The sequence below is a fragment of the Pseudopodoces humilis genome, chromosome 3 (genome assembly GCF_049639895.1).
Source record: "Pseudopodoces humilis isolate 2021_Gansu_Grassland_sample_001 chromosome 3, ASM4963989v1, whole genome shotgun sequence".
NCBI classification, from domain to species: Eukaryota; Metazoa; Chordata; class Aves; order Passeriformes; family Paridae; genus Pseudopodoces; species Pseudopodoces humilis.
In genome coordinates, this window is record NC_142202.1 from 112,236,579 (window position 1) to 112,263,906 (window position 27,328).

The 27,328-nt window shown below is 44.9% G+C and overlaps 1 protein-coding gene across 1 annotated transcript in view; it reads left to right on the forward strand.

Annotated features, from left to right (window-relative positions):
* The window catches only part of INTS9 (integrator complex subunit 9), a 60,702-nt gene that overhangs the window by 28,777 nt on the left and 4,597 nt on the right, over positions 1 to 27,328 (forward strand). The window contains exons 10-14 of the mRNA XM_014257626.2: positions 2,183 to 2,363; positions 4,582 to 4,642; positions 11,431 to 11,602; positions 16,301 to 16,425; positions 17,093 to 17,260. Of these exons, the coding sequence (XP_014113101.2) occupies positions 2,183 to 2,363; positions 4,582 to 4,642; positions 11,431 to 11,602; positions 16,301 to 16,425; positions 17,093 to 17,260 (707 nt within the window). The remainder of the gene's footprint in view (positions 1 to 2,182; positions 2,364 to 4,581; positions 4,643 to 11,430; positions 11,603 to 16,300; positions 16,426 to 17,092; positions 17,261 to 27,328) is intronic.

Below are 27,328 nucleotides of genomic sequence, written 5' to 3' on the forward strand. Positions count from 1 at the left end.
AGTTTTGGTAGTGTAGGGCTACAGGGATGGCTCCTGTAGGAGTTTCCAGAAGTTTCCCCCATCCCAGCTGGCTCCAGGATGGACCTGCTGCTGGCAAAGGCCAAGCCCATCAGAGGTGGCAGCACTTCTGGGATAACGGAGTGAGGAGGGGGAAAGAAGTTACTGTGCAGGAGCAGTTGCAGCCAGGGAAGAGGAGAGTGAGGGTAAGTGAGGAACAGCCCTGCAGACCCCCAGGGCAGTGAGGAGGAAGAGCCAGGAGCTGCTTCCAGCAGAGCTGGAGATTCCAGCCCAGGGTGGAGCCCAGGGAGAGGCAGCTGTGTCCCTGCAGCCCAAGGGGGCCCAGGAGGGTGCAGAAATCCACCTGCAGCCCCTGGAGACCCCACACTGGAGCAGGGGGATTCCTGAAGGAGGCTGTGAGCCCCTGGGAAGCTCACACTGGAGTAGGGTCCTGGCCAGGCCTGTACCCTGTGGAGAGAGGTATAATAAATAAAAATAATTTCCACTAGTCCATTTTGTCCACAATAGTAATTAGTCAGTGATCTCTCCCTGGTTTTAGCTCTCCCCACAAGCTTTCTGTTACATTTTCTCCCCTGTCCAGCTTGAGTGATAGAGGAGCTTTGGTGGGCACCCAATCAAAGCACCACAAAGGAATGGAACTCACTTTTTTTGTGGCCTGACACATTCTTTAACCTCTATTTTGTATCCTATCCCTGGCCTGTGCACCAGTCCTGCTGCAGTGGGTGTAGGTACTTGCCTTTCCTCTGCAGAATTTTTGGGTGTGTGATGTCTGAGTGTAAATTCAGGTCCTGGAGCCACAGCCTCAACTTCCACCTCCAGATGGCTTTGAAAATGTTGTTCTTAACCTCCCCATTGCTCTCTTCACATCCTGTTTACAGCTGGGATAGTTTAGATTTGCCCATGTGAGGGGGATAATGTCACACATTGCTGGGATGTTTGGGAACATCTCGAGTTCTGGACAAATGTGAACTATTGCTGTTCATCTCCACAAATATTTGGATGGTATAGTTTGTATATGGCCTGGAGAAATAAATCCACTACCCTGTAGTTGTACTATAAGTGATAAACAAGGGGCCTTTGATCAGCAGTTGTTGATAGCACCGTGTCAGAGGCACTGACTGCTGCAAGGAGTAAAACAACCACAAATGCATGTGAAAAATCCTACTAGGCTGTGCATCTCCCTGAACTCCATAAAACTTAAACATTCAGCCAGAAAAAATCTTCCTTAAAGTGCTAAATCCATACCCCAACAAAGCTCAGCAAGAAATTGGAAGTCAAGAAAGTGGTTTGGGGAGGGGGATGCAATATTTGTATTTTCAGGCTCTTCCACGCTTTTTGTGGAATGCTTGGTGCATGATGTAACTGCTGCTGCACTGCAGTTAACAGCAGTGGATGGTTTTACCCCATGACCACAGGTGAAATTGCTCACTGAGCTGAACAAAGTATTTCTCCTTTCCCAGAAGGTGCAGTATTTTTGTAATTCATTCTGCCAGAAGAACGTGGTGTTTGGTCTGTTTGCTTTTGCTGTTGTACTCAGATCTGTCTCAGTTACAGAGTAAACCTATATTTCCTTTTTCTTCTCCTCATTTTTATCTAGTCCCACACTGCCTGCAAGTTGGAAATTGCTCCTGTTATACAGAAAGGACAGAAAAATTTAGAGTTTTTAAAAAGGACAAACATTCCATCAACCATTTCTGGCTCTGAGGGCTGTTTGAAATAACCACACTTTTGGCTTTTCATCTGAAATCCAAGCGCTGAACAGCGCACCATCTGCAGTGCCTTTGGCTGAGACCTGGGAGCTGTTGTCCTTCCTCTCTGGAGGCAGCCGAGAGATGGAACAGGGTTTATTTTGATGGTGAGGTGGTTTGTGTCACTCCTTTATCCTCCTGTGCCAATGCACGGCTGCCCTCTCCTGTCAGGAGTTTTCCATGTGCTCAGGCTGTCATGTGCCCCCAGCTAAAGGAGTAGAATGGCTCCATTGAGCCTGGAGAAGGCAGGAAATAAATGTATTTAATGATCAGAGGTTTTCTTCCCAACCCATGTGCATAATGTGTTGTGCTAATTCATGCAAAAGCTGGTTTATATAATATTTGGATGAAAGGAATTGATTGAAAGTTTAAATAAGAACTGAGTGAGTTGATTTCTCTCGTTGTGTCTCCCTTAGCGATGACTGTCCGGAATGGAGGCAATGTCCTGGTTCCCTGTTACCCCTCTGGAGTGATCTACGACCTGCTGGAGTGTCTCTATCAGTACATTGACTCTGCAGGACTCTCCAACGTCCCCTTTTATTTCATCTCACCTGTTGCCAACAGCTCCCTGGAGTTCTCCCAGATCTTTGCTGAGTGGTAGGTGTGCCAGGGCAGCCCCAAGTGCACCCTCAGCTGTGGGAAGAGGCAGGTGCAGGTTATCTCTACCTGACAGATTCTAAAATACACCTGGTTAGGATTGTGAACACGTTCCTGGAGTCACCAGGGGGTGGGTGTGTGTGAGAGAACATGTTCTATAATTAGGGAAGGATCATTTCCTATAGAATGTGCAAACTCAATCTCTGCCTTTTGGTGCTTACCCTAATGAGTAAATTATGTTCCTGACTTGAGTCACAGTTTTAGCTGTGCTTGTTTGCGAGTCTTAGCACCCCCAAATTCTACCATGATGTCCCTGGCCAAGCAAAATAGAGTTTTAAAGCTTAATTTTGCTGAGCCATGGCAAGAAAAGGCCAAGAGTGTCCTGGACTGCCTGAGGCAGAGCAGAGCCAGCAGGTCAGGAGAGGAGATCATGCTCTGTTCAGCACTGCTGAGGCCACATGGATGGTGTTCTGTGCAGTTCTGGTCTCCCCAGTACCAGAAGGATGTGGGATTTCTGGAATGAGGCCAGCACAGGGCCATGGAGATGAGGGGAGGCTGAGGGAGCTGGGGCTCTCCAGCCTGGAGAGCAGAAAGCTCAGGAGGATCTGACCATTGTGTAGAAACACCTGATGGGAAGTAATGAGGATGAGGGCTCAGTCTGTTCAGCAGGGCCTGCTTGCAGAACAAATTAAAACACGTGAAATTCCATCAGGGCAGGGGATTTAAACTGCCAGAGGGCAGGGATGGATGGGATATTGGGAAGAAATTCTTCCCTATGAGGGTGGTGAGACCCTGGCACAGGGTGCCCAGAGAAGCTGTGACTGCTCCAGCCCTGGAAGTGTCCAAGGCCAGGTTGGATGGAGCTTGGAGCAACCTGGGGTGGTGGAAGGTGTCCCTGCCCATGGCAGAGGGTTGGAACTGAATGATCCTTCAGATCCCTTCCATTCCATGATTCTGTGAAACACTGCAGCCTCTGTGCAGAGAGATGTCAGGAGATTTTGCTGCGGAGACATCGAAATCCAACTGGACACAGTCCTGGATCACTCTCTGCTGGGAGTGCTTGAGCAGGGCTTGGACTTGGTGATCTCAGGAGGTTCCTCCCAACCTCAGCCATTCTGTGATTCTGAGCCCTGGAAAGCAGAACCCAACCACTCGGAACTCTTCCCAAATTCTTACCAATGGAGACATGCTCTAGAATATTAAATACAATAAGGTAGCTCTCCTCTTCTTCCTCTCCAGATTTTGGAGTTCAGGAAAGAAAAGACAGGTCCTGGAAATCTTGTGGTAATTGATCCCTCAGGAGAATTGTAAAGAGGATTGAAAACTGGTGGATTTACATGGAAATGGAGGCAGAGGGTGAACATCTGTAAAATAGAAGTTTGGGGTCAGAACTGTGGCTGATATTCAGGGATTCCAGCCTTTAATATTATACCCTTTACTCAGCTAAAGGAAATGCCTTGCTCTTAGTACCCCTTAGACTTTATCAAAATTAGTTTGACCCAGGCTCATATTTTTTTAATAACGTGCAAGTGTGAGCCAGGCAGTGCTTCCCAGAAAAGCCACCAGGACAGTGTCACTGCAGATCATTGTAACGTCACCCAGACCTCTGACAAACAGCTTTTTTTAGCTGCTGTAATAGGATGAATCAGGAGTCTGGGTAGAGCTCATCAACAGCTCTCAATATCTGTTTTAAAGATAAAAGTGATTGATGGAAAATGCCAGGTCACAGTGAGCCTTGGGCCGTGGGGAGAGGCAGCTCACCAACATTGAACTGCAATAATGAAACGCATAGGGGAATTAGATTAGAATGAGCAAAAGGACCAAGTCACTGCCAAGAAGTGGGATGAAGCAAGTGGCATTTTTCTGTTGACAGATGATTTGACTTTGCAGAAGCTGCTGAGATCTGGATGAGGAACCACTGTGGATGCAGAGTTACAGATTTATCTTGGGCAGCAGAGTGTGCAGTTCCAGTGTGTAGAGAATTACCTTCAGCTGCCCTGCAGCTTCTCGGTGTGATCCTGCTGGGACTGAGGGGTTGTGTCCTGTAGGTGCAGGACCTCCAACCAGAATCTCTGGCAGCAACAGGACAAATGGGTGATTTTGCACCTGGTGCCTCAGATCCAAACCAGTTTTCTCCAAAAGTGTAACAGTAGATGGCAGCAGATGCTGCAGGATGGGCTGCATCTCTAACTCTGGCTGATTTCCTTTTCTTTTAAAGGTTGTGTCATAACAAACAAACAAAGGTGTACCTTCCAGAACCTCCTTTTCCCCACGCTGAGGTGAGTTAACCATGGTCTTGTTCACTTTCTGGATCACAGTCCACACAGTGTAGCTGTTGTTTTTCTGATGAACCCTTCTACAGCTGTTTAAGTTTTGTTTAATTTTTCATAAACGTGTTTCTTTCCTTTGCTTTCTGTGATGAATTTGGGAGCGTGGGGGAGGAATGAGTGATGGTGTTCCCTAAACTCCAAAATTACCCTGTTTATTCCAGCCTATCACTTGCACAGGCTGGCCTGGCTCACTCCTTCCCCCGCAGAAGGAGATCTGGTGTGGGATGTTTGCTCTTATCAACTGCAACCACGAGCATTCCCTTTGTCCAAGCAGTTTATTTCCAAGTCTGTGAAACTAAGAGCTTGTTGTCAGAGACAGCTTAGTCATGCCAGCTCCTTCCTTCCTCACTGAAGCAGGCACCATGTCTGCTGCAGTAGGAATGGTATCTTGAAAGAGAGATTTTGATATCAAAATTTAAAGTTCGCAGCACTGAGTGCTGTCTGTGGCAATCTTAAATGAAATTACTTGAACATTGTAATGAAGCAAAGAGGAATGAGGCTCCTAAATTTGGAGGATTTCCCTGCAACAAAATTAAAATTTGAGGGGATGCTTTAGCCAAGCAGACAGTAAATATAACTGGTGCCTTCAAAGTTACCTCACGTATCAGGACAGGAAATTCTCCCCTGGGAACAGGTAGCTTTCCCACCGAAGTAAACAAGAGGCAGGCTGGGAAAGGAAGAAACAGGACAGAGAATTTTAGCTAAATCCTACTCCTGTGAGCCACTGAGCCCCTTGGGACATGCAGAAACCTGGCTCTTTTAGTTGCTGTGGTCCAGACTGATGAGATGTGCAGAGTGGCCATGGCAGGTTTAAGAGCCCAGAAATTCAATGTTTTTACAGACACTGGGTGTTTTTTTTCCTCTGAGATATCTCATCCAGGGACTTGTTCTGGAAATTGCCATTAGCCATCATATCCATCATCTGTAGGTGCTTCAAAGGCGTTGTTGGGAGTAGGATCTGACCAGGAGCCCTCACTCTTTCCAGATGCTTGAATGTGTTTCAAGCAGGATGTGCAGTGAATTATGTATAATCTGTTACCAAGAATAATGTGGACTGCAGGGCAAGCCACCTGTTCACCACTTATTTTATAACCAAAAAATTCATTCCCACTGATAAATCAATTCCAAATTCTCTGAGTACAAGGCTCTGCAGCCTTGCTGCTGGCTGTGCTTTCTGTCTTGCCCTCCATCCCTGCTTTTTGGGGTGTCCTTGTTGATGCACAGTGTCATTGGATTCACTGACATCCCACATTCTGGTTTACAATATTCACTGGAACTGGCAGATTTAAGTGAAAACCCATCCAAAAATGAGAAGCCAAACATGCAGCTGTCAAAGACTGGATTAATTAACCCATCTTATACAATGGGTCTTTATGTTTATAGAGTGATAACTCTGTCCTCTAATTCCTGGGACGTTTTATATTCTCTGGGGGCCTGTTGATTGTGAGATTTTGCCAAATTATTGGAACAGCTTTGCAATAACTGCTCTGTGCTTCTTGTGTGGATCAGGGTAATTATGTAGGAAAGGCCTCCCAGCAGTGGATCCCAGCTCAGCTTCCCTGCTCAGAGGGAGGAACGTGCCTGTTCCAGGTGCAGGATGGAACATCCCACAGGATCTCCCTGCCAGGGCCCCCCCCTGGTGCTCAGCATGTGCCTCGGGTCCCTTGTTAAATCTCCGAAATCTCACACCTGACACTGAATTTCATTCACACAGTGTGAAATATCCATAAAACCTCTTCCCAGCACAGCCCTGAGCCTCCACAACCCCCTCCCCCAGGCAAGAGCTTTGCTTACTGGCACTTCAGGGGATTTTTAATGAGTATCAGAAGCAGACAGTGAATGATGGTTTCTATCGGAGAGGTTGTTAGTGGAGAATTGCTTGGCTTTTTTCAAAGTAATGCTAGGCTTGTGCAATGTAACCTGTGCTGAAATTGCCCATCATGAAAAGATGTGCTTAACTGCTCGGTTGTTGGAAGAAAATAGGGAATTACTCAGACATGCCTCTTACTTCTTAGGAAGCATTAATAACATGCCTGGCATGATACATCAGAGAGGGACAGGCCAGGAAATAAGCTTCTAATTATCCACAGAACAAGCCCAGCCCAGCATGCTGCTGGTCCTGAAATTTGATGTTCCTGTTAGTTGTATAAACAGCAAGATTTAAAAACAAAGAAGGCAAAAAATCCCCCAAATCCTCAATGTTGTCCCTTGTAGCAATGAGTTCCAGCAGTGCCTGATGTGTAGTAGAACAGAATAATTCCTTCCTTTAATCAGATTGTATTTGGCATTTCACTTAACTATGCCTTTATTACTGTCACAAGAGGGTAAATAAAAGCATCTTCATTGTCTTTACAATTACTATTTTTATTTCTCCTCACTCTCTACACTCAGTTGTTTGAAGCTTTTGCATTCTCTCTGCATGGAAATTTTTGTTTTATGATTTATGTTGCGTGTTTTGAACTCATTCCTTGTTCTGCTCTGCTGAATAAAACCAGACACATGTTCAGCTCTGCAGAGAACCTGAAACATTTCTCCTTCCTTGTTTAATTCCACTTAAATGGAGCAGTAGATGTTCATCTTATCTCCTCCTACACAGTCCTGGCACAGTTCTTGTGGTGGCAGTTTGCTCCCTAACATCCAGTCTGAGTGAACAGGGAATACTTTCCCTCCGTTAGGAGCAAGGAATGTGGGCTGAAATGCTCCAGGTTTGTAGGGATGGATTTGGACATCAGTTCCTGCTGAAGTTAGTGAGAATGGAGTGTCCAGGCTCTTGCTGAAGTCTCTCCTGCAGCCTTTTATTGCTGCACTAACTAAAAGATCTTTTTAAAGGTGTTACTTTGCAGTTGCTCTGACTGCAAAGTCAAAAACTGGAGATCCCAAATATTTGTCAGCACAGGCTGGCAAGGCAGGGGGTGACTTTCACTTCCAAGCCCCTCTATCCATTATATCCAAGGTTCAACTGTCTAAATAGGCTCAGACTGAAGCTCCACAATGCCTTGCTGAAATACTGTGGAGAATAAACCAGCAATTTGTTTAGCTTAGATTTGTTATTCTAGTATCCCAGAACCAACATGTGGTATCTTACCAAATTCCACATGGGAATATCCCATCCCAGCACAGCCCCAGATGAGGAATTAGCGGTCTCCTTGATCATTTTAACAGGATCCATGGATTGTACACTCTGCCCCATCCCTTTTGTGGAGGTAGAGGCTTTATGTTTATAAAGGAATGGCTCAATTGTTGTGGCTGAATTGTTCCTCTCTGTTCGATCTTTACACGGACAATTTCAGGCCCTAAGTGAATCCAGACTCCTCTAAATGTCTGCAACAATAAAATTTGAGAGGTAATTTGTATTGATCAGTATTTGCCAGTGGAGGGAGGATTTGGATTTACTGCACTCTTATTAGGGATTCTGTTAGCAAGATCTAAGAGAAATGGCTGTAAAAACTCTTTTTTCTGACTCAAAAAAGAGCCAGGGTGGGAGTAATATTGATTTTGTGGTCTTAAATACCAGCATTTGTCTTCTTCATCTTTTATTCCCTCCTCCATTTACCAGTTCCTGCATAACATATTTAAATAAATACCTGGAGCCAGGTGATTGTGGAGTATTATGGTTTGGTTTATAGAATTATGTTATAAATATTATCATATAGGAGTTGGACTCAGTGATCCATGGGGGTCCCTTCCAACTCTGGATATTCTGTGATAAAATTGAGCCCCTGTTAGTGTTGATCTGATGGAGTGAGGGAGGTGAAGTAATGAATGCATCTCTCATTCCCTGATAGCAGCCACATCTGTTACGAATTTTGGATACAGAGTACACACACACACACACACACACAGAGTAAATATCAGTGTATTTTGGCTCACTTCAACAAAGGGTACACAAAGGCTCTGGAGATTTATCCTGTTTATAGCAGCAGTTGCTGACCCTGTAAATCAAGTCTCCAGCTTTAAAGGGAAGCACAGAACCATTTGGGACTGCAGAAAAACGCAGCTCTCACTCTTGATTCAGTACTTTACCAGCCCCTATCTCTTAAGCTTTCAGTCAATAGTTGTTTTTTCTATAAAAAGATGCTCTGAATGTTGCTTGTGCTTCCCAGAAACCAGGCCCACTGTGGAAATATCGGCAGGCTCAATGCCAGGCATTGGGTTTGGCCCAGGCTGGAGGTCTGGCCATGGCACAGCAAAGGTTTGCACACCCCATCTCATTTGGAGATACAAAAACCCTCCTGCACAAACCAAACTGCAAACTCAGTCCCCCTTAATGAGTTGGGAAATTTTGTTGGACCTGTTCTGCAAGTTCAGCTCCGTATATTTTTGATGGGGTGATTAGAAGAGGCTTTACTATAGACACTAAAATCCACCAGCTGCTTTCTCACTGGAGTGAGTAGAGTGGCTCTAAACTTGTTTTTGTAGCCTTTCACCCCTGTTCTGTCCACCTGTGAGAGTCAGGGATTGTGAGCTGAGCTCTGAAGCCTCACCAGACTTATCAGAAAAGATCTGGCAAGATAAAAAGAAAAGATGAAAAAAGAATCATCACCAACGAGCTCCTGAAAACTGGATTATAGCTCCTGTGTCTCTTTACAAAGCTATAGGAGGGGATTTGAAGCTTCCATAATGCTTTGAAGAAAATACAGCTTTTATGTTGCTGAGCAGTGAACGTTTGTGGAGGTTTGGCAGGGAAATGAGCTGTTCGCTGCTTTCCACATCCAGTGCTGCTCTCACATCTTTCCAAAGATCTGAATGCTGCATACAAATAAATATCATTTGAAGGAACCTGTTAAAGAAGATGCTGGAACAACAGTTTGTGATTTTCAGGAGTGTCTTAGATCAGTGCTGGTGGTAGAAATGTCTTTCCCTGACCTATCTGCCTGTCCCTGGAAAAGTTTTCCCCTGGAATGTCACATATCCATATGACATGTTTGAAATAGAGATCATCATCCTCCTCTTCCAGTTTACTCAGTTGAAACTGCTTCTGCAATTTCAGTTTTGAGACTTTTGGTTTCCCTGAAAAAAAGAAAACAAAACCAAACAAACAGAAAAACACTTTTTGAGGCCGTTTCCTACAAGTTCATTTAAATGTCAGTATTTTATGGATTCAAATTAGTTTTAAACTGCAGTTTTTATTACTGAAGCTAGTTTTAGATTCTAAACCCTGCACTCCAGATGTGTTAATCTGAAATCTGTACCAGTACAATTGCAGGAATGTTTTTGAGATTCAGTGCCTATCAACTGCCAGAACAGTTATTGAGTGTTTTCTTTCTAATTTCCCTCTTGAAGATTAAATAAGAATTAGCTATTACTTGTAAACTGCAGATAATGTAGTCCAGTTTCTACCTCCTCTATGATTCAAGGATCCACATGGAAATGATCCATGTGCATCTACAGAATTGTGTCATAACCTTGAATTCTGAGGTGCTTTGTGGTGCACAACTTGCTGAGAATTCAGTTTCTCTTCATTTCCATAGAGGCACCTTAGATCAGCCATTGTAAAAAGTAACACAGGACGAGGGGAAATGGCCTTAAGCTGAAATGGGGAAGGTTTAGATGAGATATTAGGGAGAAAATGTCCATGTGGGGGTGGGGAGGGCCTGGCACGGGTTTCCCAGAGCAGCTGTGGCTCCCCTGGATCCCTGGAAGTGTCCAAGGCCAGGCTGGACAGGGCTTGGAGCAACCTGGGATAGTGGAAGGTGTCCCTGCCTGTGGCAGGGTATGGAACAGGATGAGCTTTAAGGTTCCTTTCCAACCCAAACCATTCCAAGATTCTGTGATTTGTTGAACAGCCCAATCTCTTTTTAAAACTGGCTGACAAAGGAAGCCCCCTTCCCTCCCTCACACTCTCTATCTCCATGGTTTTTCTCTCAGCTGTTCAGTCTGTGATTTCATGTGTTAAATTCCTTGCTTTTTAAACTGTATTTACAGTTATTTTCATGCCGAAAATGGAAGCATGTACCTGCCAAGGAAGAAACTTGCAAAATATTCCATGAAAGTGCTTCACAGCCTGGTTATTAAATTGCTTTTTAAGTTGCACCTTGTTTTGCAGATTAGAAAACAGTGGCAGGAGAAATAAAGCAAAACTCTTCAAAAAGTGCCTTGATAAATAAACTTCTCCATCTTAGTAAAGAAATCTGTTCCACCTGCAGAGCTGATTGCACTGCGTCTGTAAAACATCTTACTGCTCTCAGTTCATGTTTATTGCTGGTTTCAGAGATAGTTAAGGAAGGGAAAGTCAGTCTGTTCTTTTTCAGCAGGTTTGATTTTGTGTGAAACCTTTAGATGGGGGAAGCTCAGCAACATCCTGCTGAAGGCAAAAGTGCCTGGTACTGCTGTGATGCAAGAAAAGCAGGTTAAACATGAGCCCAGAGCTCTTTGCAGACATGGCAAATAGGAGAAAGGAGCTTATTGTGAATTTGGCAGCTGAGCACTCTGCTCATTCCAGGGAGCTCGAAGCAGGGAGTGTTTGCAAAATTTTCCTCCCAGTCACCATCCTGCTGGTACCAAAGAAGTGAGAGCAAGGACTTGGAGGCCCCTGGCCCCATGCTCTGACTTCCTTTTCATAACATTTATGACAGTCATGACTAAATTTGTTGGAAAAATCTAAGGGGTATACAGGAAGGGACTCTCCTGATGAGTTAGGAATAAATTGTAGAACATTTATAATCTCATGTAAAGAAACACACTCAAGCACAGAGGCATGAAAAGTTGCACTGTCTGGACTTTTGTTTTCCTTTCAGCTTATTCAGACAAACAAATTGAAACATTATCCCAGCATCCATGGAGACTTCAGCAATGACTTCAAGCAGCCCTGTGTTGTGTTCACTGGGCATCCCTCTCTCAGATTTGGGGATGTGGTGCATTTCATGGAGCTGTGGGGAAAATCCAGCTTGAACACTGTTATATTCACAGGTAAGTAAAATGCTGATGCCATTATCAAATGAACAGTTCGTGCACTCTGGTTAAGTGTGGCTACATCCCTGGGGCTTTACTCATTTGTTCTGGGACAGAAGTTTTTGACTTCAGTAGGAGCTTATCTAAATTAAGGCCCCAGGACTGGCTGCAGGGACAAATGTAATTATTGTGCCATTTAATTCAGTGTAGCCCTGCAGAGCCAACCTTTGCCATGCAGAGTCCATTCCTGCCACATCTGAGCAAAATCATTGTTATGCACAGCAGTAAAATGCCTACAGGAAATTAATTTTTGAATTAAAAGCAGCTGGCTGCAAGTTAAACCCAGGCAAGACCTAATGGATGCTGGTCAGAAAGGAGAAACACTTCTCCATATTCTGGTGGAACCACAAACCTTTCCTCATCCTTTCTCCTGCCTTTTCATCTTTCAGTGTTTCTAAAGGGGTTTCTGTCCTCTCTGCTGTCCCAGAAGTGTGCACCCCACACAGACCTGGCACGGGGATCTGAGCTGTTCCTGCCTTTGGGCTGAGCTTTGTTCAGATGGTTTCTGGCTGGCAGACACATCTGTAGCTGAAGGTACAGCTCAGGCTCATTCCCCAGGGGAGCTCTTTCCTTTCTCATTACTCAACAGGTCTTTTAAGTTCCCCCACTTCTCTCCATCTGCTTCCAGTGCTGACCCTGATTAAAAATCCTTCAAGGCCTTCCCTGCAGGTGAGGTTCTGTGCAGGTGTGTTTGTACCTGATGTGTCACCCAGACAAAGCCCTGCAGTGGGCATTGTCCTGATCTTAGGAGGCAAAGAATAATCCTTTAGGTCCTTACTCCTGATTTTGAGTCTAAGGAGCTCTGGGATAATGGGAGGTGTGCTCTTTATGACTTAGCCAGCTAAAGAAGGTGTGGATTTTTGGACAAAGTAATTAGAACTGGGAAGGAGAGCCCTGAGGAGCAGATCAAACCTACTCCCAAAGCAAGGGTGGGATGGAGTCCCACTGTTAAGTTTATTTTCCTTCAGTTTTTGGTGAATAGGAAAGCTGCTGGACAGCACAAAACCTGAAGAAAAGAGGGCTGGGAAAGGGTTATTTCCTTCTTTCTTTTAAACTGTGAACTCGAGGCTAGTGACAAGCAAGTCCCTTTGACTCTTTCACAATATTTGCACCAAAAAGTGTGACAGTGTTAAGCCAATTTGGGGATATTTGTAGTATAAAATTAACCCTATTCAGTGGGAGGGGAGATACGGGGAGGTTCCTGCAGAAAACTTAAATCCAGACTGGTTTTGTGCTGGGAAATGGTGTAAGATACCACAGAACTAAAGGTACAGCTGCTGCAGTGCCCATCCCTCCTGACCTTTGAGGCAGTTCAGGAGACATTCCCTAATTACAGTAATTGGGTAAAATTGCAATGTGGATATGCATTGTCTTGGAAACAGTGAATTCTACTCCAGTCAGGACTTCAATTAAGGCAGAGTTGGCAGAGCCTTTGCTGGGGTGTGTATTCCATGCATCCCCAGGGAACCAGTGGCATTAATCACGTTGTGAATGTGCTGCCCAGGGTGTCAGGAACTGGCCTTTAATGGCAGGAACTCTTCCTCTGTGTCTTCTGTAAGGAGAGGCAATTGACCTTTCTGTGTGAGATCCTAATCCTTCAGTGAACTGAGGCAATCCGGCACTTCTGTCAGAGCCTGGCCCTGGCAGGTTGTGGTGGCATCCAAATGTCACTCCTGACAGCCTGGGGATGCAGCAGGTCATGGTCTTGGAGATCCATTCCCAGTTTGTACTTCATGAAACTCCAGTTGAGAGCTACTTTAGCTGGGTGACCTTGTAGTGCACAGTGATTCCAGATGCTTGTGATGGGTTTTTTTCCTAAATTCTGTCTATCCATGGCTTTTGTCTCTGTCTGTGGGCACATCCACTGGGTAGGATGGTTCTACTGCCTTGTGACTATTTCCTTATGGTTGCCTCAGCTGGAACAAAACCCAGGGTTTAGTGCTGGCTTTGGCAGTTGGACTTGATGACTGTAGAGATCCTAAATGATTCTGTGTCCATAGAAATTCCTAGCTGATTAAATTCTCCTGTTCTTAGTACCAGTGAAAATCTGAATCTGAACCTCCACTGATGCCACTGATTTCCATTATTTAATTACTTTTCTGTTTTAAGCTAAAATCTCCTGTGGATCTGAAAGAACCCCAGTCCATTAGAGCAGTGTGTGAGAGCAGATGATGATGTAGCTTTTCCTGTGAAAAACTCCTGGTTTGTGGTAATAAAACCTTTAAACTCCAAACCATCCTGCATTGTTAATGAACACTGCTTGTTCAGTCCACAGGAACAAGTCAGTCTCCACCTTTCCAATCTGTAATATAAAAAACAACAACAAGAATATAAATTAAAGCAGCCAGGACCTGGCTGTGAGGGAACTGTGGTGCTGCTCTGCTGGCTGGTGTCACCTGCAGACATCACTGCTGGAGCAGTACTGAGGAGATTATTGATTGAAAATATCGAATACAGCTGAACCACAAAGAAATTCTAGGAGAATACACAATATAAAGAAGTCTCCTTTAAAAACCAGCTTCCTTGGAGATGTTAAAACCAGCTCAAGCATGTCAGTGCTGTACAGTGGAAGGTTTTATAACTCAGTGTCACACAGCAGTAAATCAGGAGTCTTGGGGGAAAAGCTAAAGACCTGAGATTCTGTCAGGAAAAGTCAATATGTGTCCTTGACAAGCACTTGCTGCCTCCAGACAGGTGACTTTGGGATTTTGGGTGGTTTCAGAACAGCAGTTCCTGTGTGTCACATGAGTTCCCTGTGAGCCCAGCTCAAGTTGTGTTTTTAACATTCTAAATCTCCCAAGTCCCATGCTGGGATTCCTTCATTAGAATTTCTCCCTTTTCCAAGGCTCTCCTGCCCTTATTAGGAGTTCAGAGAGGCTTTGGACTGGATTTAATATGGGATTCCTAGACCAAGACTCCATGTCTGTACATTCTCTGAACCTGCTGATTCAGAAATGCTGAACAGGTGCTGCCACAAATCTCTGTGTCCTCCACAACCCCAGATGGGATGGAGAACCTCCCTTCTGGTAACTTTTTAAACTTAAAATTTTACAATTTCATGGCACATCTCTAGCAGAGAACCTCTGCCTGACTTAAGTTTTCTGTTTTCCCCTAATGAATTTTAAAATGCCTTGTCATTTAACCTTAACTGATCACTGATCATTCTTCAACTCCCAACTTTCTCAGTATTCCTATTTTTAAATTGCTATTCATTGCTAATAAACTTAATTGACATAAAATGCCATTTTTACATTGATATTTTTAGGCTTTGTTTCATTGCCACCACCACATCTGTTTTTAACTAACATGGCTTTTTGCCCAGTGTAATTTTTATTTCGTGTTTGTGGATTCATGGCTTCATGTACACGTCCTTGTACAACGCTCATTTTTTGTTAATATTTCTCACTTTCATGTTCCCAGGCAGCTACAATTGCTTTAAACTTGGGGAAGTTATCTCTTTGGCAGTTCCAAACATTTGTGTCATTGCCTGCTGCCATGTTCTGTTCTCTCAGGGTAAATATCACCACGTTGTGCTCAGTGGTGCTTAGCCAGCAGCAGATTTTGAGATTTTGAGATTTTTAGGTGAGCAATTAACTTGTCTTTTTGTTGGATGTCACGCTGGTGCTGAACTTGCTCTGTTAAGGTTTGAAGGAGATTTTTTTTCTTGCTGTCTGCATGAGAAATCCAACCAGTACTCTGCTCTGCTGCCATGTCAGAACATCCTAGATGGCTCTTTAAATCTGTACTGGAGGCTTTGAATTTCAGTTTCCTTTAAGTTCATATTTTCACAGCCTCAGCAGGTCCCAGAGAATCCCTCCTGCTGTGTTCCAGCCACGCTTGAACTGCATTTGGCTCTGCCTGGTGTCCTTTGAGGCCTTGTGGTTCAGGATAATCCAGCAGATGAGACTTTCATGCATCCCTTTCTCTTTTCCAGCATTCCCTTTGTCTCATCTACCCCACAATTAGCAGGGAGATAGGGCATAATCTTTTCCATACCATTAGTCTGACCCCCAGAATCATGAGGTTACCTGTATCCTACACTGTGTCACCTGAGATCTGCATTTGTCATTCACCAAAAAAAAAATAATCTTTTTCTGTAGTATTCTCAATGTTTTATTATTCTCTGTGGGAGTGAAAGCCCATTCAGTGCCTGACTTTTCCCTGGCAAACCTCTAATCCAGTAATAGAAGAACCCTTGGTTTCCCACCAGTCTAAACCTGGCACTTAGATTCAAAATAATAAATACTTATATTTATTACCATCTTTATGCTGCATTTTTGTCATAGTGAAAACCAACTTGCCATTTGGATTACCTTACAAGTCTCAAAATGTCTACATTTTGCCTTCCTTTACAGGATCTGATTAAAAATAAGAGATGATGGTTTTGTCTTGATTAAATTTGTTCTAAAAATCATGCAATAATGTGTTCAAATGAAATAGCATTGCTGTGTTGCTTGATTAAAGTAAGACTAATTGTGGGCGTAATTTTCATCAAATTAATTTAAAATAATGGGTGGGGGAAGGAGGAAGGGAAGAGAAATCTGTACCAGAATTAACACTGAGCAACAGCTCTGACTAAACTGGAATTAGAGAGGAATTGGGCCATTTTTGTTGTTAATGGGGCTTTTTGAGTGTTTTCAACATTTCTTTTTCCAGAACCTGATTTCTCTTACCTGGATGCCCTGGCTCCCTATCAGCCCTTGGCAATGAAATGTGTTTATTGTCCCATTGACACGAGACTCAACTTTATTCAGGTGTCTAAATTACTCAAAGAAGTCCAGGTAATGAATTTTCTGTTGCCTTTTCTTACGTTTCTTCACACACCTGAAATTAAATCAATTAATTGTGAGCAAATGTTGCATTCAACAAAAATGGAGAAAACACCCAGATCCTTTTTTTCCACCAAGAGGACACAGAATTGAGCTCTGCTTTAGGAAAGGTCTAAGAAAAAGAGGATTATTGTAGTATCTGCTGTTCCCCCTTGACTCTGGTGCTTTTGTGGCCCATCCCGATTTTTGTACTAAAATTTGACATCTCCTTCCATGTTACTGCTGATGTGTTGTGCTGTCTCCAGGGCAGCTTGCAGAACCACTGGCTTCTCCTTTGGCTTCCTTAAACCCTGCAGTGGCAACCAGCCTGTTTATGCTTTCTTAACATTTTTTCTGGAAAACTCCAGGAGTTGTTTTTGCAGCCTTGATTCTTGACGGCCGAGGTTTGTGCAGCCTCACATGCTGACACTTGGGATGGTCTCCACCACTGCTGCCATTTCCTTCCAGTTTATCTAGCAAGGATTTGATAGTAAAAAGCAATTTGATATTTTTATTTTTCCTCTCCTTGCGGCAAGTACGACATCAAAGTAACGATTAAGGACACAAATTCCAGGCAGCTCCCTGCTCCTGGATCAGTTCCCTGCTGTGCTGATGGGAATTCCACGCTGCTCTTTTGCAGCCCCTGCACGTGGTGTGCCCCGAGCAGTACACGCAGCCCCCTCCCACGCAGTCCCACCGCACGGACCTGATGATCGACTGCCAGCCCCCGGCCATGTCCTACCGCCGCGCCGAGGTGCTCACGCTGCCCTACAAGCGCCGCTACGAGAAGATCGAGATCATGCCCGACGTGAGTCCCTGCAGGGCACGGGCTCGGGGGGGGGGTTCTTGATTGCTTCTTGTAGCCAAATTCCAGCTCAGCAGCCTCTGGAAAGTCGTGGAATCACACAGTTGTTGTGGTTGGGAAAGGTCTTTAAGGTCGTGGAGTTGAGCTGTCAGCCAGTGCCACCGCTGTGGTTGGCCTGAAGTTCCACTTGCAGAGGTGGGGACTCCTCCACCTCCCTTTCCATGAAGGAGTTGTTCCAGTATCCAACCTAAACCTTCTCTGGTGCTACTCGAGGCTGTTCCCTCTCCTCCTGTTCCCTGGGAGCAGAGCTTGACCCCCCCGGCTGTCCCCTCCTGTCAGGGAGTTGTGCAGAGCCAGAAGGGCCCCCTGAGCCTCCTTTTCTCCAGGCTGAGCCCCTTTCCCAGCTCCCTCAGCCTCCCCTGGTGCTCCAGCCCCTTCCCCAGCTCCATTCCCTGCCCTGGACACGCTCCAGCCCCTCCAGGTCTCTCTTGTCATGAGGGTCCCAGTCCTCAGGACTGGAGATGCAGCCTCAGAACTAAAGGTATTTGTCCTAAAGATGTCTTGTGGCTGGGATTTACAGTTGACTTCTCATCATGTAAAGCACATTCTGTCAACTGGAGAGCTAGGAAAGAAGCATTTTTGAGAGATAATTTCATCCTGTAAACTAATAGGAACTGAAAAAAACAACATTGTCTGGCTGAGAGAGCTGTTCGGGCTGGAGACCTTAGAGATCCTTCCAGTGCCTAAAGGGAGTCCAGGAGAGCTGGACTTGGGTAAGGGATGGAGGGACAGGACACAGGGAATGGCTTCCCACTGGGGAAGGGGAGATTAGGGTGGGATCTTGGGAAGGAATTCCTGTCTGGGAGGGTGGGGAGGGGCTGGGCTGGAATTCCCAGAGAAGCTGTGGCTGTCCCTGGATCCCTGGGAGTGTCCAGGGCCGGCTGGAGCAACCTGGGACAGTGGAAGGTGTCAGGATTGGAGTGGGATGAACTTTAAGGTTCCTTCCAATCCAAACCATTCCATGATTCTGTGATTGTGAGGAAGCAAAAACTGTGTTCAGGTGAGTTTTCCTTTGCAAGAAAATCCTATCCCACAAGACAAACCACGATCTCTGCCGTGAGTGAAGCAACCAGTCACCTCCAGTTTAAATATGTGGAAGTTTTAGGCACAGCAGTTTGAACTAATGCCCCAGGACCATGGAAAGGATCCAGAAAATCAAGGAATTAGCAGCCAGGAGTTGTCTTTCTCCTTCCTCAAATTCACCTGCTGTTAGAAATACTCTTCCCATTAAGGATTAGTTTTCAGTCATGGTAAAGAAGCAGTGAAAGGCTCATTTGTATTCCAACAATTTCCATAAATGGTTAATTCCTACAGGCTGCAGGAGCCCAGCAGGTTAATGGATTGCTTGTAGCCATCTAAAATGTGGATTACTTACCCCACAACATCTATTAATGATTTATTAACTGCATAAGTCAAATCCAAATATACCCATATTACACAGGGTGACCCATATTTTGACAGACACAAGCTTAAAATATTTTTTGACAATGCAATCAGCACAAATGTGCCCTTGGATCAAAGGTGACAGTGGCTTTTTGCAAGCAGGCATTACTGCCCTTTGGAAAGCGGAATATTGAGTGACTTTTCATTGGAGTTTAGAAGGAGGAAATATCCTTTAGTTGAGCCAAATATGAAGTGCAGTAGTGGGACCCACGTAACAAATCCTTCAGCCAGCCCACAACAGCCACTGCCACCATTTCACACCATTTCTGTGAGGAGCCTGCCCAGCCCACTGCTTGGAGACAAGGAGAAGGCTTTAATTACAAAATATGCTTGGCTGCAGCTCCATCATGGCATGTATATTGAATTGTTTGGGAAATTTGCATCTTTATTGGATCCCATTAAACCTAAGACTGAAAGAATCCTGAGCTCAGGATTGGTTTCATGCTGGTGAAACATGGCTTCAGTTCACCAGCATGAAACCAATCCTGGGTTCAGAGTGCAGAGCCTGGGGCTCACCAATTATTCAAATTCCACTGGAGCCTTGGGTTTCCACCTAAACTGAGGTGGAACTGAGCCTTTGTATGAGAGCCTGTCCCTTGTGTCAGCTTCTGAAGGGGCTGGATTCCAGCTCTCCCTGCACTTCCCCAAGCTGCTGGGAGGGAGGATGTTCTGTAGGGAATGTGGCATTCACCAACCTGGGAAAAGCGAGCTGGGTTCTACTGCGTTCCCTTTAACTTGGAGACATCCAGCAGAAATCTGGAAGTAGGACAGAAATGGCCTTTTTTTCTCCTCCCCTAACAAATATCATCCAGTTGAATTCACACAGGAGTCCTAATTTCAGAGCTGTCTGTGCTCAGAGAGGAGAAACATCTTGTGATTGTCCATATCCAGGGATTCTTCAGGCTGGTTGTTCACTGGCCTTTCAGCACCTGAAGGGGGACTCCAGGAAAGCTGGAGAGGGACTGGGGGCAAGGGATGGAGGGACAGGACAAGGGGGAATAGCGTGCTACTGCCACAGGACAGGGGTAGATGGGATACTGGGGACAAATTGTTCCCTGTGAGGGTGGGCAGGCTCTGGCACAGGGTGCTCAGAGAAGCTGTGGCTGCCCCTGGATCCCTGGAAGTGTCCAAGGCCAGGTTGGATGGGCTTGGAGCCACCTGGGATAGTGGGAGGTGTCCCTGCCCATGGCAGGGGGTGGAACTGGATGAAATTTAAGTTGCTCCCAACTCAATCCATTCTGGGATTTCCCTGATTCCAAAGCTGCTCTTCACAACTCGCTGCAAAAGCTGCTTGGTCTGTAGTGATGCTCCTGAAAAGGCTCCTGAGAGCAAGGCTGTGCTTCAGGAATGTTAACAGGATGCCATTCCCCAGCTCCAAGATATGCAAATCATCCTCCAAAAGAGGATCTTGCTCCTTCTTTTTAAGGGAACTACATGGTCCTGGTAAAAAATGGATGCAGCTTTCCCTTCTGCTGAGTGGGTTGTGCAAGACAGATTTCAGACATGATGGATGGGGCTCCCTGGTGTGGGAGTATTTCCTGCTTAATGTTCCCTTTTCAGTAGTTTAGGGTTCCTGAATATAGGAATTTCTGTACTGCAAGGAAAGGGCATTTGTTTAATATGGGCTCCCACCAGCCCTGGGGTTCTGTGCAGGCTCAAGTGACAGTTGAAAAGGGCATTTTATAGCTCCTAGAAACCTTGCAATGGCTTGTTATTTGTCAAAACCATGTTAGCCTGAAATGGAATGATGAAATCCACCTTGGAAAAACCAGTAATTGCTAGATCTGCTGCAGGACTGGGATTTGTGTGTGAAGTAAACCTGAAAGTCTCATAAAAAAAACAGCTGCTGCAATGAAATCCTGATCAGGGCCCTTTTCTGACATCCCCAGTCCCTTTCCCAGCTCAGAGTTCTGCCTGGATTCTTCCAGCTTTGGAAAACCAAAGGGTTGGCTCAGCGTGGCTCCACTCAGTGCAGGCTGATGCTGTGGTAGAGTGAAATTTCCTTTCCCAGAACTTGCAGTGATTCAGATCCTGCCAGACTAATAGAAATTTACTTTTACTGCTGGACCTTGTCTATATTTCAATCGCTTCACCGAGGAGCAAAGGCAGGTCAGGCAGGCCTGTTGTATGATAATGAGATTTACACTCACAGCAGCCTTTGTTTGGAGAGAGTTTTTAACAGTCCCAAGGCATCAGGCTCGAATGGCTCTCCCAGGGATTGTGCAAACCTTTACACTTCAAATAATTTCTTCTCAGCACCTGCCTTTCACTTAAAAAAAAAAAAATAATAATAATAATAAAAAAAGACTGCTTCCTGGAAATTGGTTAGGCATTGTCTGCTCACAGGAGAAAGGTGGGAAAATGGAAAACACCTTCTGGAGCAAACAGATAAAATTAAACAGTAGTGTCTGAGCAAATAAAGTGCCTCCAGTTTAATTACAGCTGAACAATGGTGCGGATCACTCGGTGCCGGCAGCAGACACTTCACTGAGGGCTCTGTGCTTTTCAAATACTCAATTTTGTGTTCCTCAGGACACAGCCCAGTCAGGAGAGTGTCAGTGTACAAAGTACAGCCTGACACCGAGTGAAATTACCAGAAAATACTGCAGAAAGAATTAGGAAATCAGCCATTTTAATTATGGAACTTTTGTCTTGGCTCTTTTTCCTTGCTTTTACCTGACCTTTACAACTTTCTTCTGTGTTTCAGGGACTAAGGAGTTTTGAATTCTGTCCTTCTTCCCACTCTCAGCTCATTTTGGTGACCCCACATTATCCAATCTCTGACCTCTGTGTTCCTTTTTCCCTGACTATTCCCCCTGGGTTCAATGGGCTGTAGCCTCAAAAAAAGTAAATTAAATACAGCCTGTTTAAATGAAATACAGCCTGTTTAAATGAAATACAGCCTGTTTAAATGAAATACAACCTGTTTGCTTCTGCTGCTCAGTCCTGCCCCAGCTCACTGCAGAATTGCCTGGAGTCTCTCTCCAAGTTGGACCTCACCTTTTGACATTCTACCAAAACTGCTCTTTCCCAGTTTTTACCAACTTTCCTCGCACAAATCCAGAACCAGTGCTGATAAATCCCCCTGATTTACATCAGCAGAGCTCAGTGCAGCCTTTATTTTCTCCTTAAAAATGTCTCCCACCTCTGGTGTCTCTTCTGTCCCAGCCATTCAGCCTGAGAGAGTTCTCCTCCCTCCTCCTCTCTTTTGTGGGTTGGAATGTGTTATCTTTCATTTCCTTTGCCTTTTTTTTGTTGCTGTACCTTATCTGTGGTTGGTCTTACCCCCAGGTTGTCTTTTTTAGTCAGGTGGAACTCAGATTTGCTTTTCTGCTTCCAGCATGCCTTTGCCTGCCTGTATTAATGTCTAGCTTTGTTTTTCCTTTCATTTTTGATGGCTGGCTGTAAGATAACACTTTTCTAGCCAGGCACTCAGCTCTCTATTCCCAGTCAGCTTCAACAACAACATCCCATCCTGACTTGACATTCTGACCCATAAAATGGTTACTATATTTTGAATATTTTGATTTATGCAATTTTTATGTCTTTCAAATGACTCATCTCTTGCATCTGCAAGCTTTACTGCTTTTACTTTGAAGATATTTCATGTCCTTGCTTCTCCTACCTGTCATTTTTCATTCAAATACAAGCATAATTTCTGCTTCTGCTGGTTCTGTTTTCCACCATCCTTTGTAAGTTCCTCAGACAACTGTTCCCTGCCTGCTCCCAGGCTCCTGGGGAAGAGCTTAATTAAACAGCCATAAATCTCCTACATTACACTCCTAAAATACTCCTTAAACTGCTTTTTTTGGCACAGGATTGGCAAAAAGCCAGCGGTTAGAGTTAGTGCTGAGTGGTTGGAGTGAGTTCTGGTGCTTGGAATCCCACCCAGGATTATTCCCTGGTGGTTGGTTGGTGTCTTTCTGGTTTGGGGTCAAGGTTTTGGGGTCAGGGTTTTGGGGATGAGGTTCCTCCTGCTGAGCTGGAGCCCTGGTCCAGTAGCTGCAGGTGGAGCATGCCCATGGAAAACAAGAGCTTGAATTCATTGCTCAAAACTGCAGACTGCTGCTTCTTTTATTTCTTCACTGGATGTTGGCTCTGTGGAAACCCAAAGCCAAGATCTGGGCTTTTGCAACTGATGATAGCAAAATCTTTAGGTGTTCATGGTATGATTCTTTATCCACTGAAGTTAATGAGACTTTAAAATCTGCTCCAGAGAGAGCTGTGGGAGACCCCCAGCGAGATACAGCTCTGTGAAGTTTGGGTTAACTCAGCAGCTGAATTAAAACCCTTGGATTGTGTCAAATGTGAGGCTGAAAGCCCGACAAGACCTGGCTCAGTTCACCCACTAATGATTCTACAGATGCCCTTCATTTCTGGGATGTTCTCTGGTGGAAAAGCCTTTGTTCCTTTAGGTCTCATTAGCAAAATTCCCCCAATTTCCATCCCACCTGCAGCGTGCCTGTGCCTCGTTCCCTGTGCCTGCTGGTCACGAATCCACAGGCACATTTCATTTCCCCCTTCACCCCATGTGCTTGACCCCACATTTTTTTGTCCCTCTGAAGGATCTGACAGTTGCAGAATTCCTGCACTTGTCCCCTGGTCTAGCAGGGGCTGTGAAACCAAGGCTGGATCTGTTGGAGACTCCTCCTGTGTCTGGTTACAAGGGCCTGGCCATCAGAGCTCCTGGTGCTTAACTAATTAATTAATTTGTAACTAAATTACTTTAAAAATTAAGGGATAAGAGGAGGCAAGGAAGTAAGAGGTGAGGGAAATTATCCTTCTCTCCTGGCACCACCATCCAAATTTAAGTGACATGGCAAAGACAGTGGTTTTAATTCCGCTTACAATACTGACTGTACAGAGCCTCCCTGCTTGCAGCAAGGCTCCTGCACAGCCTTGGAGCAATTTTTGTCCTATTAAAGATGCTTTCCTGCACCCAGAAACTGGATTTGGTGTGTGTGAGGAGCAGGGGAGTGGAGGGATGGAGGATGAGGAAGGTTCTCCATTCAGTTTTTGCTGAGGAGCAGTTACTGTAAAAACTTCTGCAGGTGTGATCTCCAGGGCTTTGTCTGAACTCAGGCAAATCTTAAAATCCTTGGGCTTCTCTAATAATTGGCAGGGGATATTTTTCTGTCCCATGCAAATTCCATCCTATTCAGAGGCTGGGATCTGGGTGGCAATTCTTTCATACCCAGCAAGCTCCAAGGCTGTATTCCATCATTCCCACATAGAAATGGAAGTGCCCTCAGGGCTTACGTGGCCAGAACCCAGCTGCAGTCACCAACAGTGTTTATAATGTGCCTCCAAAATATGTAGGATTTCAAATTGCAGAGGCTTTTGCCCCTGCTGTTCCCAGTAGATGCTGTTCAAGCCCCCACTGTCTCTGATGGCCAGAAACATCCTAATTTCCAGCCTACACATATTCACTGCTGGCCTGCACACATTTATTCCTAACATCATGTTTGAACATAAATACATTTTCCTTTTTGTTGGTATTTTCCCTGTGGTGTTTATGTAGAATCATCAAGTTCTCCCTTTGGCTTTCTTCTTTTGCTAGGCTAAACAAGCCAAGATATTTAGTTTCCCCTTACAAGGCAGCTCCTCCTGCCCTAATCTACCCTTCAGAATCTCCTACTTGAACTGAAATTACCCACAATTTACAAGTAGTTCAGATGAAATCTTGCCAGGCCCAATGTAAGAGTAATAGCTCATCTCAGAGAGAATTACCTGATACTTTCTGGGCTTGCATTTTGCTTTTTCATGGCCGTGTCACATTTGTAGACTCTCCTGGTATGGATTAATAAACCTGAACCCTTCACCTCTGTCCTTTGCAGCAGCAGCCAGCCCACGGCAGAGATTCTCAGCATTAGCCCCATCCTTGGCCTTCATTTTGTGCTATTGAATTTCATCTTGGTTTTCTCACTCCAATTCTTGAAGTCTTGGAGTTTTTCCTCTCTCACAGCCTGGTCCTGTTTTCTGTTAAAGGTGCTCTACAAACTTCAGTGGGACCTTCAGAAAACTCCTCCTCGTTCTGTCCTGAGGTCGTTAATGAAAACTAGGAGTAGGCTCAGGAATGACCCTTCAGGAATTGCAGCAGCAGCCCAGGAATTGCCTGGAAATATTTCCTTTAACCAGTGCTTTCCCCACCTCAGGACTGCCAGAGAAATCCACAGTTTGGGGTTTCCTGTGTGCTTCTCTGGTTTGATCCCATCCCTCTAATGCAGAAATCCCATATTTATGCAGTTTGAAAATCTGGAAAACACATTTAATGGTGTAGAAACACAGCTGGGCCCCTTTCTAAATACACATGCTGTAATCTAATGTACACATTGGTGATTTCAGATCCTAAAAGTTCAAGGGATTTTAACTGCTGGTCAGTTTGCTGTGCTCCTGCTTGTTCTCCATATCCAGCTCACCTCACTCAGCCCAAACTTTGCCTCTCCCTGCTGGGTCAATCTTCCTGTGCCCTCTCCAGTGTAAGCCAGAGGTAAAAAGGGAAAAGGAAGGAGTTTGGAGAGGTGTCCCAAAAATCTAAGAAGAAATTACTTCAACTGGGATGTTAAAATGCTGTTCTACACCCAGTGTGTCTGTGCCTGGGAGAATCCTCCACAGAACCAAGACAGTGTGTGCTCAAAGTCTGGGCCTGCCCTGATTTTATTCACTGATTATTCAGCCTCATTTATTTTTACTGTGGAGTTTCAGGTCCTGTTCTCAGTGGTTGTTGAGCCCCTCATTGCCAACAAGAGGATTTTTGGCTGCTGACTGAAGACAAACCTGGGGAGAATTGTTCCCATTGAAGTCTTTAAGAGAGTCTTAAGAGTGACTCAGCCCACATTGTTCTTTATCAACATCTGTAGTTTGACCAACAGCAGTGTTTGTGCTCACAGGCTGTGTGTCAAATCCCCTTTTGGGGTGGAAAATGCAACCCTGCAGGAGAGACTTAATGGCAAAAATATCTTTCCTCTGGTTTAGCGTGGGCAGACAGCTCTGATCACAGGAGAACATCCCAAGGGAAAACTGGAACAGTGCACACATCCCCCCCAAATTTATCCTAAGGTAGTCCAAGTGCTCATCCATGGGCACTGATTAATGCAGTGTTAGATCTCAGTGTCCCTGCTTTGGTGGCTTTCCTGGTGCCAGCGTGTGACATCGGGCTGGGGATAATGACTGGAAGGAAGACTCATTTATTCCTGCATGGTGGGGGGCTTTTCAATCTCACACACAAAGGCACAACAAGAGCCAGCCACTGCAAGCTGGACAAATTCAACCTTGAAATGAGACACGGCTTCCTGGCTGCCAGGAGAATGAAAGTTTCAAACCACTTGTCAGGGGAAACAGTGGAGTTGCTGTAGCTTGGAGTTCAGACAAGACTTGCTGCCTCTGTGAAAAGGGTTTCTTTAATCCAGCGTTTTGGAGGAGTTCTGTGATTTGTGTGTGCAGGAGGTCAGTTGAAAGGAGTAGAGCAGTGCTGCCTGGCCTTGGTGCGTGAATTACTGGATGTGATTAAATGACCTTTTTTGGTTTGGGTCACTGAGTTTCTGTAATAGAAGGATTGGCTGCCACATGGAGAGGGCTGTGAGCTGGGGAGGAAATAAAAATGAATGCCTGTCCTACTGTCTTTCTGACTGTAAATAATCCAAGTGTTGCTATTTAGCCTGTTTAAAGCCTGCAGAAATATTAATAGCAAAATACTTCTGTGGCAGGAGAAGACTTTGGTTCCAAGGCACTCCCTGTTCTTTAAGGATCTTCCTCTTCACAGGAATTGTCATTTTGTTCTTCATCAGAGCTCGTTTTGTATCGATCCTCCTCAGGAAGGTGGTTGGAATGGGAAGTGCCTTCGACCACTGGCAAGGCAGCAGAACTCACTGCTGCAAGTGCTGCTATTCGCAGCTCCCAGGAGAAATCTGAAGCCATGATTGTTGTTATATTTTCATTCTCTTTGCCTTCAACAACAAACCATAAAGGCTCTATTCAAATTGCCTGCTTTAAAGATCTTGAACAGAGTCCCAGAGTAACAGTGAGCTGAATTGCTCCATCAGATTTGGATTTCTAGGATTCACCAAGGCTGAATACAGACAAAATTTAGGGATTTTTAATGCAGCCTGTGTTTTTCCAACACACCAACTGCTTTATTCCAGGGAGCTGCTCTCAAAATGTTCCTGCATCTTTTACAGTGGCAGGTGAGATTTCAGAACTTCCTAAAATAACTTTGCCACCACCTAAGCCAAGAGAAAAACCCTCCCAGTGCTTTCATGGCAAAAGGATTGGGCATCCTGGCACCTTGAATTCCCTTGGAGGGAAAAAGGGAATAATTTTCTCCATTCATGAGCACTGTTTTTCCACAGAATTCCTTTGGAAAAGTGGCTGGAAGAGGTGCTTCTGAACTGGCCAACTTCCACTGGTCTCAGCAGGTGCAGCACTGCCCACTCCAGGCACTGCCAGCACTGTTAGATCCAAACTCCAAGCCAAGACTAAATTTTATGTCTTTCAGGGAAGAATTATATAAAAGGCAGTGGGAAGGGTTTTGTGCAGCACTCTTGGAATAATTTCAAACTAATCAACAGT